The 11,607-nt window shown below is 33.7% G+C and overlaps 2 protein-coding genes across 3 annotated transcripts; both read left to right on the top strand.

Annotated features, from left to right (window-relative positions):
* The first annotated feature begins 435 nt into the window (after positions 1–435).
* LOC139866429 (1-aminocyclopropane-1-carboxylate synthase 9-like) lies at positions 436–7,479 on the top strand. The gene is made up of 5 exons (XM_071854664.1): positions 436–576; positions 1,595–1,726; positions 2,191–2,351; positions 2,513–3,364; positions 7,434–7,479. The coding sequence occupies exons 1-5, from the start codon at positions 436–438 to the stop codon at positions 7,477–7,479; spliced, it is 1,332 nt and encodes a 443-aa protein (XP_071710765.1).
* Positions 5,098–9,990, top strand: LOC139866428 (CSC1-like protein RXW8). Of its 2 annotated transcripts, none has more exons than XM_071854663.1 (11): positions 5,098–5,378; positions 5,467–5,610; positions 5,859–5,922; positions 6,064–6,273; positions 6,364–6,552; positions 6,975–7,273; positions 7,363–7,642; positions 7,727–8,002; positions 8,116–8,349; positions 9,255–9,422; positions 9,834–9,990. In XM_071854663.1, exons 1-10 carry the CDS (start codon positions 5,098–5,100, stop codon positions 9,411–9,413), a joined length of 2,136 nt encoding a protein of 711 aa, XP_071710764.1. In that variant the 3' UTR covers positions 9,414–9,422; positions 9,834–9,990. The 2 variants fall into 2 exon arrangements, with proteins under 2 accessions (XP_071710764.1, XP_071710763.1); XM_071854662.1 differs by having other exon boundaries at positions 9,746–9,990.
* Positions 9,991–11,607: the final 1,617 nt, after the last annotated feature.

Below are 11,607 nucleotides of genomic sequence, written 5' to 3'. Positions count from 1 at the left end.
AACCTATTCAGGCAAAAATTAATATACAGTAATACACATCGATTCCTTGACTATTATACGCAATATTCTACACTTAATGTCCTAGGGTCATCTATATATATGCTACATTGGTAACCATGCTTGCCTCATTGGGGCTTTGCCTCATTGGTAACCATGCTTGCATGGTTTCGAGGAGACCCGGGTTCGAGTCTCACCAGGGGGTTTTCCCCGCCTGCCCCGAATGGGATGGTGGCGGTTTCCCCCAACGCGGATACGTGAGCTAACCACTAACATAGCCGTTCAAAAAAAAAAAAAAAAAAAAAAAAAAAACTATATATATATGCTACATTGTTTCCATACAATTTCACATGAAACAGTCCCAAAATCCCCTAATTATATAGTCTTCACAGTATCAAATTCCCCGACATAAACAAACCAAAACTAGACTTAGAAAAAATGTTGTCCAAGAAAGTTTTACTTGACTCTCATGGAGAAGACTCTTCTTATTTTGTAGGGTTACAAATGTACCAAAAAAATCCTTATGATCATGTGCATAACCCTTCCGGGATCATCCAAATGGGTCTAGCTGAAAATCAGGTTTTAACTGTTTTTTATAAATATATCATTTCCGTTTCTATATATTGTCATAAGTACCTGTTAACTATTTACAATCGATTATATATGTGTGTTTGTGTTAGGTCTCTTATATGTTTAGTCGCTTGTTTTTGCTTAGGTTTGAGTTTCCTAATGTATCAGTTGTATTTGTTGATTTTTGGATCTATTATATGCATGTTATCACGTTTTTTTTTGAAGAAAAAAAATTGTATGCATGTGTTGATCATATACTACGTGATATTGTCGTATATGAGATATTGAGGTTTCTAGGGCATGATGATTGATTGTTTATTACACGTTTTTATTGCAAGTACAAATGAATAAGATTTTATATGTTAGGATTTTTAAGCGTTCTTCATAACAAATTCACATTCTAATATGAGTACTAGCTAGTGTATGCAGAAAAGTACATTTTATTTGTTTCTATACTACTGACTATTGATCGAATCAATTTTCAATGAGATATCGACAGCTAGAGTGCTACTTTCACACTACTTTACATATTACTTCGTATATGAATCCGAATCTAAGAATGGGCCAATAGCCTAGTGGTGAATGACCCACTCTCCCTTAGGGGAGGTGAGGGTTCGATTCTCACTAGGTGATGATTTTCCAAATAATTGGATCAAAAACCATTCTTACCGGGTCCAAATGATCCCTTGGTCCCACGCATGCGAAGATTGAAAAAATAAAAATGCAGGTTCGTTTATCGGGCCTGGCATATTGTGGAAAAATGGGTGATGGTGTTTCGCCAGGCTCCAGTGGGCTACCGGGGATCGCTGGATGGATTGACAAAGTCAACACATGGCTAACATGTCCTTGCCGATAAACATGTTTTTTGAAACAAAATATGAATCCGAATCTTTATCATACACATGTACTCTCCACGTGTTTATTATAGTATTTTCTTAATTATCATTCATGCATGCATATATTATATATGGAAGTATATATTAATTACTTATTACTAGGTTTCTTGATGATGTATATATTTATATAGCTGTCAATGGATCTTCTCGAATCATGGCTTGCAAAGAACTCGGATGTTACAGGATTAAAAGAAAATGGTGGTTCCATTTTTAAAGAGTTGGCTCTTTTTCAAGACTATCATGGCTTGCCATCTTTCAAGAAAGTACGATCACTCCTTTTCTACACTATATTTATTTATATCCGACATATAGCACTTTTGTTTAACTTTAAATTTAAATCCATATCCATATCTTATATGAATAACAATTCAAATAAAAAAATTCAGTTTAAAATGCAACCAATTAAATAGAATCATAATTGCTTATCTATGTACATGTACATATATATAGTCATAGTTTCATTCTTGTACTATTGGTTGAACACATTTTCTTTTAGAAAACGACTTCGTTATTTATATGAGTTTTCGTCTATTTTGCAAAAAAAAAAAAAAAAAAAAAAGTCACAGTTTAAACGAGAAAAAAAAGTAATTTAATTACTAAAACGATTAAATTATAGGAATTTTCACATCTGACTTGCATATAATTTAATATGCATTTGTATTGCATATATGGTTGTCAATATAGTTTATATATTGGTACTTTTGGCTCAAAAGCAAGTTTTCATCAGGCATTAGCAGAATTCATGGAAGAAGTACGAGGAAGAAGGGTCACGTTGGATCCAACTAAAATCGTGCTTACCGCGGGTTCAACTTCTGCAAACGAAACCCTAATGTTTTGTCTTGCTGAGTCGGGTGATGTGTTTCTCATCCCCACGCCATACTATCCAGGGTATGTACGTCATCACTACTATTTGAAAAAAATGATCAAATCTACCCAAAAATTATTTGATTTTTCGCGATATGAGATGAATGCCTTAACCTTTATTTATATTTATATTTTATAAATCTGATGAGTAAAAACTTTAGCCTTGTTATATGTGTTCTTTGTAGATATGATAGAGATTTGAAGTGGAGAACGGGTGTCGAAATTGTTCCAATCCAATGCTCAAGCTCAAATCATTTTAGGATCACTAAGTGTGCTATAGAAGAAGCATACAAACAAGCCCAAAGTCTTAATCTAAATGTTAAAGGGGTTTTGATCACAAACCCTTCAAACCCTTTGGGCACAACCATGACTCATGAAGAAATTAACATTATTATCGATTTTTGCTTAGATAAATTGATTCATATTGTGAGCGACGAAATATTTTCGGCCACGGTTTTTAGCTCCCCAAACTTCATAAGCGTACTTGAAGCGTTACATAAACGAAATCTAGAAGACTCCATTGTTAATAACCTTGTTCATGTTGTTTATAGCCTCTCAAAAGACTTGGGCCTCTCCGGATTTCGAGTAGGGATGATTTATTCTAACAACGAAAAGGTGATATCCGCCGCTACAAAAATGTCAAGTTTTGGTCTTATCTCATCTCAAACTCAACACCTTGTGTCCAACATTATTGGAGACAAAAAGTTCATGAAATATTACATGAAAGAAAACATTAAAAGACTAAAAAAGAGACATGAAATGCTTGTTTCCAAGTTAAAGAGGATTGGGATCAAATGCCTAAAAAGTAATGCCGGCTTATTTTGTTGGGTCGATATGAGACATTTATTAAGTTCTAAAACGTTTGAGGCCGAAATTGAGCTATGGAACAAGATCCTTTTTGTTACTAAGCTGAATATCTCTCCCGGATCTTCTTGTCATTGTAATGAGCCAGGGTGGTTTCGTATTTGTTTCGCGAACGTATCCGAAGACATGTTGAATGTTTCGATGCAAAGGTTGAAGGCCTTTATGGAGACCTCATTTGTTGATGGATATGCTAATAATCAACATAATCTATTGCACTTGTCCAAAAAGCCTTCAACTATGAAATGGTTGTTTGGATTATCATTGTTTGATTTCCAAACAGACCGTTAAATATTCGAAAATCTTATAACTATATATTTGTCTTTTGTCTTATATATATTCTTAAAGTAATATGTAATAGCCTGTGTGTAAATTTGGTTATAAGAACAGAGAACTAGTGTGGTACCCTCTATGTATCTTGTGTACATATTAAAAATAAAATTATCGTAATACTTTTATTTTATTAGGTATATTCTGTATTAACATCAGATATAAGGGGGCTTTAGTGTGTTAACTGAATTGATTAATGATGACCAATAATATTGTAACGTTATTTTAGCTTCCCGCGAACTTATAGCTGATTTTTAAGCAAACTTAACATTAACATTAACATTAACATTAACATTAACATTTATATAATAACAGAATAAAAAATAATAATTTATTTAATTAATATGCTTCATGGAAATCGCCCAAAAAGTTTTGTGGTTTCTAAATGCAAAATAACAATAAAATTTACAAAATTCTTGTTCTCAATCTCTAATTTTACAGCCAATCCATCCTTATGGGCTTGTTCACCATTGATTTTCTTTCTCAATTTTGTTTTTTCACCACAACAACTTGATTCAATTTTGACCTTTTTTCTGAAACTTGAAAATTTACAATTTTCTCTCGAGTCATCCTAATTGAATTTGATCTTTAAAAGAGATTAGCAACGGTATCAGGAAGCTCGACCAAAATTGCCTATAAAATTCAATTTGATTTTTATGCACAATTTGTATATGTAATTATTGATAGCTGCATTACAGGTATAAGTCTTGCAGGTGTCCTTGTCTTTTTCATGTTATTATAATTTATAATTATAAATATAAATTATAAATTATAATTCCTTTTGTTGTTGGAGATATTTCTTATTTAAATAGATTTATTATAATCATTATGATGTGGATTTGAAAGTGATTGTGATGTAAAATAATTTTAATAAGATAATCAACCTAAAATAAAATGTGTTGCCCTAAGTAGTTTTTGCTTGTGTTCCATGTTGTTTAAAGTTGTACTAATGAATAGTATGAGGTGTTTGGTAAATTATGACGCTTTAAGAAGTTAGTAGACAAAATGACCGAAAATAACATATTTGTGCGGGAAAATGATAACGATAGCCCTAAGGATGTCATTATGGCATCATGATTTAGGTGATGTTTGTTTTCTAAGATGTTTTTGTCTGAACTTCTGCAAACCATATATGTAAAGAAGATGTGGCCTACAAACTAATAGTATGTTGACTAGTGAAGACCGTTTGTTTTTATGTCTACAAAATAACTTAATTCTGTCTGCAACACTTAGAAGCATATTTCTAAGTCTGCGAGGTTGTAGATAGAATACATTATTTTATCTTATGTCTGTTTGACATCGCTCGCAGACATAAGACATAATAAGATAGGCATACTAAAAATAAACAACACCTTAGTCACCAAACTCAGGAGTTCAACCCAAGAGCATTGCTTGGGTAAAACATAAAATAAATTAATGGTTGAAGGATGTACAAATATTAAAAGTGCATCTGATAACTATAACTGTTGTTAATGATGCAGGTGTGAACCAATTTAGAAGAAGCAAGCAGGACTTGTGAGGCCAATTTTTTTGTTTTGATGTTACTTTTTGGATCAGTAACAAAAATAAGGAATTAGAAATGATCTTACCAGCTTTACTGACTTCTGCTGGTTTCAATATTGTGATTTGTGTTGGGTTTATGTCACTATATTCCATATTGAGAAAGCAACCGTATAATTTAAAAGTTTATTTCGGGCAAAGGCTTGCTCAGTTGCAGCCGGGCCAAAAGAATCACTACTTTTTCGACAGACTAATCCCGTCCGCGGGCTGGTTAGTCAAGGCATGGGAAGCAACAGATGATGACATATTTGCTTGTGGTGGTATCGATGGACTCGTTTTTATCAGGCTGATTGTTTTTTGGTGAGAAAATAACTCTGTATATATGCTATTTTCTTCTTTTATTTTCACCATTTTATCAATATAACTCTATTTATGGACTCATGTGCAGCATACGCATTTTTTCTGTTGCTTCGGTTCTATGCATATTTATTGTGCTTCCTGTCAACTTGTTTGGACAAGGCGTAGAACAGAGGACACCTGAGTCACAAATGGATATATTTACTATTGCAAATGTTCAAGAAGGTTCACAAGGGTATGGTTTTGAATATTTAAATCGACCCGTTTCAGCTAAACCACAACCCAAAATGACCCTTTGATAGGTAAACGGGTCGTCATTAGCCATATCTATTGTGTACTATGTTGATCCCATGAACTGGACTTGTTTGCCACATCTTCTGAATATGTTTAAAATCATATTCTCGTTAACTTATTCTATTCATTTTCTTCCTTGGACTATATTAATTCTTAAGTTACCTCTGCAATTTATGATTCTTTCCTCAGGCTATGGGCTCACTTCTTTGCGCTTTATGTTATATCTATCGTTGCTTATGTACTTCTATACATTGTAAGGCTGCAAACACAATCATGTTCTTCAAATTCATTTCTTTTTACATTATCGTTTTTACACTACTATCTTTTCAACTTATGCTAATGATTAGGGTTATCGCTATTTGTTTAACGATATGTGGTATCGTGTATACTTTAGGAATTTAAGAATGTTGCAAGGTTGAGGTTGGAACAAGTAATTAGGTTCCCAACAAAACCGAGTCACTTCACGGTTCTTGTTCGAGGTATACCATGGTCTGAAGGAGAATCATATAGTGAAGTTGTGAGAAAGCATTTTAGTAGTTATTATAATTCAAGTTACCTCGCACATCAAATGGTTTATCGATCCGGTACAATTCAGAGGTTGATGGTAAGCCCAAAACTTACTTATCAATAAGTCAATGCTCGTTTGATTTAATTAAAATGGTCAATACGTTCAACCGATTGCTATGTTGTGCAGATGGATGCAGAGAAGATGTATAAGGTGATAACAGAGACTCCTGTAAATCAATACGTTCAACCGATCGCTCAACCGATTACTGTCGGGGTTGGCCATATGGCAGGGTATGCAGCCCCATTAAAAAAGGTTGCTAGTGATATAGGAACTAGTGTCAAGAAACATAAAGAAAAATCAGATATGAAAGACCAGGTCAGAAGTTTTTCATTTACATTAGTTGTCTATATGCTTTCTCTGTCCAATGGTGGTAATTTTGACCCATTTAGTTACAAATGTGTTTATTTGGCTTTGTTTTTTTGTGACCGGTCGAATAGGCAAAATAAATTAGGACACAGGTCATGTTTTATTTCTATTTCCTCTGGTTTTTGTCCTCTTTTAGTACCTTCTAGCTTAAAGTTTGGCCTTTTCTTCAAGAAAAGCAAATACCCTGTCCAAAGGTGGCAATTTTAACCCATTTACTTACAAGTGTGTTGATTTAGCTAAGTTTTTTTTTTTTCTCTCCAACAGGTCGAATAGGCAAAATTAATAAGGACACGGGTCATGTTTTATGTTCTCATGCATTTGAAGTATTCTAATAATGGTAATCGTTTTACTGATTTTTCATGTTAATGCAGGAGTGTGCTGCTGCGTTCATTTTTTTCAGGACCCGATATGCGGCTATGGTGGCTTCGCACATGATCCAATCAAAAGATCCTATGTTATGGGTCATAGACTATGCTCCAGAACCACATGATGTCTTTTGGGCCAACCTTTGTGTTCCTTATAGATTGTTATGGATCCGTAAAACATTGGTCTTTATTGGCTCTATTCTCTTTAGCTTGTGGTTTCTCTTGCCTACAACTTTAGTTCAAGGTCTCGTTAATATCGAAAAACTAGAGAACACATTCCCATCCCTCAGAGGCATATCTCAAAGGTTTAAATCTTTTATTTGAATTTAAAAATATAATATTTTTACATAAAACAAAGATCGTATAATAATATCCGGCTTATTGAATGTTGTAGGAGGTATGTCAACATTATTTCGGGGTATCTACCAAGTTTGGTGCTAACGTGTTTTGTGTTACTCGTTCCACCTGTCATGATGATGTTTGCAACGCTCGAAGGATCCGTGTCTCGTAGCGGGAGAAAAAAGAGTGCTTGTTGCAAAGCTATAATCTTTTTCTTTTGGAATATTTTCTTTTACAACCTTTTCACGGGTACTTGGTGGGACCGTATGGGTAGACTTACTGTTACTGGTCTAAAAGACATGGCTACTCTACTTGGAAATTTGATCCCTGGTCAGGTAAAACTGTAAAGTAAACAAAAAGCACTATTGATTGAAAGAATATAACCTCATCTTAAAATATTTTTTCAAATATTGTTGTAGGCACCGTTCTTTATGACGTACATTATGACAACGGGTTGGGCAAGTTTGGCATACGAATTGATGCAACCGTTTGTCCTAATCGTTAACTGGATCTATCAATTCGTTTTAATGAAGAAAGAGGGCTACGGTGACCTATACACTTTCCCGTACCACACCGAAGTTCCGAGGGCTCTTCTATTTAATCTTCTCGGTTTCACATTCTGCATTTTGGCACCCTTGATTTTACCTTTTCTAATGGTCTACTTCTTCTTCGCTTATTTTGTATACAGAAATCAGGTTCGTGTCAATTTTCAAGTACTTGTATATAAGGAGTACTATTTAACTATTTAATCCTGATTTTTATTGTATGGTTTTGGGATGACAAGATCATAATTTTGTGATGCTTGCAGATGCTGAACGTTTATATTACGAGATATGATACTAATGGAAGTTATTGGCCGGTTGCTCATAATGCTGCAATATTTGCATTAATAGTGATGCAAGCAGTAGCATCAATAATTTTCGGAATGAAGAATTTCGGCACCGCATCAACCTTTGCTTTCGTACTCATCATCTTCACTTCTCTTTTCAACTTGTACTGCCGCCATAAGTTTTTACCACTTTTTAATAACAAAGCTGCACAGGTATTAGCTCAAAACTCTATATTCATATATGTATATGTATGTATATATATATATATATATATATATATATATATATATATATACAATGGCGGAGCCAGGAATTAGCGTTAAGGGTGGCTTAATTTTTACGTTTAATTACAATAACACTAGAAACACTCGATTCCGTATGTACGAGTTTACATATCAATAACAACATATACAGTATATTTTTATTCAAGTTACTTTCAAGTTTCAAACTAAGTTTTACCCTAGAAACACTTATATACAAGTTTACATACCAAGAACAACATATACAAGTTTACAATCATTTGTAATAGCTAACACTCGGACTCGAATACATGATTTTTCATATTATTATTTTCATCTCAAGTTGTACACTTATATTTTTGTACATATTTACACTATTACGGTATATAATTGTACTACTAACCATTAAAAATATATTATTCTCTACCAAAACACTTACATAGATTGATTACTAAAAAATGGAAGTTTACAACTATATTGAGATGTTGAAAATATTGTTGACTTTCACAAGAAATTATATTTACTTAAATATATTAATTGACACAATATCATTTATAAAGGACTAAAATGAAATGTTAAACATAAGCTGAGGGGTAGAAATTAGGAAACTCATAAAAATCGTCCCCTCCCCCAATTCATCTAAAATCCACCTGCAAGTTAGTAACCATAAACCCTAACTTATATTTAATAGTCTACAACTTAAAAATTCTCCATTAAAATACAGATTCGATGTCAAATATACGACTGCAGTTGGGGGAGGCGAAGCACCCCTACGCCCCCCTACTAGCTCCGCCCCTGTATATATATATATATATATATATATATATATATATATATATATATATATATATATTTGTTGATATGTGATGTGTCTGTAGGATCTTATTGAGATGGATCGACATGATGAGAATTCTGGAAAGCTTGAAGAGATTCTTTCACGATTACTATCATCATATAATAAGTTTGGATCACGTTCTGGTAATCATCCTAATGATCTGTTGTCAGCCGAGTACAAAATCACAAGAAGTAAAGAATAACGATGCCAGGTTTGTATTGCTTATTGTTTGCTGTTATCACCAACTAGAGGGGTCAAAATGGGCGGGTCAGGTGACTGGTCAACATACTTAAGTTTTTATAGTGCAGGGTGGGTTGACCAAATTTTTTTTCCCTTCCAATATATCATTTTTACGAATAAGTAATGTGCCGATATATTTTTTAATTTACATTTTTGACCCATAAGAGATAATAACCTGAATCGCCCAATTCGTTATCAAGTCTACAAAAATGCCACCATTAGTTAAATATTGACCCAGTTTTACTATAAAGCAAATGAGTAACAGTATCTTTGTCCTTGAAATTCACTTTTCAGCCAATGTCGTCAACCGCCCGTGGACTCAAAAATGACATAGAGTAAACCAATGTATAAGGTTAAGATGGTTCTCTTGTAAATTTTGTAGGTAATATACAATTCTTAGTATGATATAAATTCAACACAAACTAGAATAGGAAGTTATGCTTCTTGAACATCACATTGTGTCACGATAAATAAACAGAGTTGTCCTTCAAGGGATCAAGTTGTAATAATATTGTATATTCATGTACTATATCAAAAAAGTGAAGGATTTGTCGACTTTACTCGTCTGTCTGTAATGAGGTTTTTCCTGTTCGGATTATTAGAGAGGACGAGTATTTTTTACTCTAATGTAAGCGGCTTATCCTGAACAATTTGTGACCGTTTCTAAACCCTTCCTTGATCACCTCAAAGATTTGATCTTGAAACCTTATCTGGGTTCCTATCACAGGTAGTGGCGAATCTAAGATCCAATATCAATGGGGTCTTGAAATTATTTTTTAAAAGTTAATTATATTTAAAGGATATTTTATTGGTTATTTACATCTAAAAAAGCATTAATCTCAAAATATATAGGGTCATGCAGTTAAATTTAGTGATCACCTATACAATTTGAACGTTACTATGGGAAAAGAAATTCCAGGCTAGTGGGGTCACGGGACCCCACAGACCCTCAAGTGGATATGCCCTTGCCCCCAAGATTTGACTTCACTCGTCTGTCGAATTTATATTATTGCTCATTGTTACTTGTGTTACTTAAATTGTATTTACTTGAGTAAGGAAGATAGTGCCTCTTAATTAGCACATGGTTTTATTGGTTTAGAGGTACTGGGAATTGGGAACAACTATGGTCGACAAGTAGGTTGTTTGGACATTGGGATTTGGATGTTAGAAACTTGACTGAAAATACAGGTTCATTTATAAATGGGTTGTTAAGTTTAGGTTAATTTGGGTATTATACTCATAGAATGAAAAACTGATTATGGAATGGATTCTAGTTTTTAATTTTGTTGAACATCTGTGATAGAATTTCAGCAGAAATGTTTGGATTTTTCGGATAGTGTCATTGTGCAGAATTTTGCAGCATTATAAAGGTTTATGATGATAATGCATGATAATGTTTGTTCCATCATTAACTAGTAGTTGGCATACTGAAATTTTCTTTTTCACCATAAGTTTTATGTTTAAACCTCAATCTAGCTGCACATCTTGGATGAAGGGTTCTTCTATTTTAATAGTACGCTGTACGCGTTATATTAGCAAAAAAAAAAAAAAAAAAAAAAAAAAAAAAAAAAAAAAACTGCACAGAGAGAAAATTGTTGAAAACGATCACAGAGTATCCTAGTTAGATTGCGTATAACTGAATAAAAAATAATAAGCCTTTTCACGTAATCTAAATAGAGAAAACCTCCTGTTAATTATGCTGAAAGAAAATGTGATAAAAAAATTTTTTTGTAACACATAACAAGTTAAAGGATGTGGTCCAGCAGTTGGTGGCCTGCCTCCTTTAGGAAAGGTCGGGAGTTCGACCCCCGTTGGCTACATATTAAAAACACAATTTCATCCATGCCATGAAGTATCCACACATGTCACCTTTCCCATATCGTTTGGGGGTAAAGGGTAGGGGGTTTTACTTGGCCGTGCCCTTAAATCGGTTTCAAGGTTTCCTCCCGGGCAGCGATGGGGGCGGGGTTATTATCGCTACAACGGCATAGTCGAAACGGGAGATGATCGCAACGGGTGGTTTAGTCCCCCTCTGGTGATCCCAATCGCTGTTAAAAAAAAAAAAGAAGGTGTATAATGATAATGCATAATAATGTTTGTTACACCATGAACTATTGGTTAGTTTACTAGATTTTTCTTTTTCACGAAAGGTATTG

Source organism: Rutidosis leptorrhynchoides, chromosome 9 (assembly GCF_046630445.1).
Source record: "Rutidosis leptorrhynchoides isolate AG116_Rl617_1_P2 chromosome 9, CSIRO_AGI_Rlap_v1, whole genome shotgun sequence".
Classification (NCBI taxonomy): Eukaryota; Viridiplantae; Streptophyta; class Magnoliopsida; order Asterales; family Asteraceae; genus Rutidosis; species Rutidosis leptorrhynchoides.
This window is presented reverse-complemented; position numbering and strand designations above follow the sequence as displayed.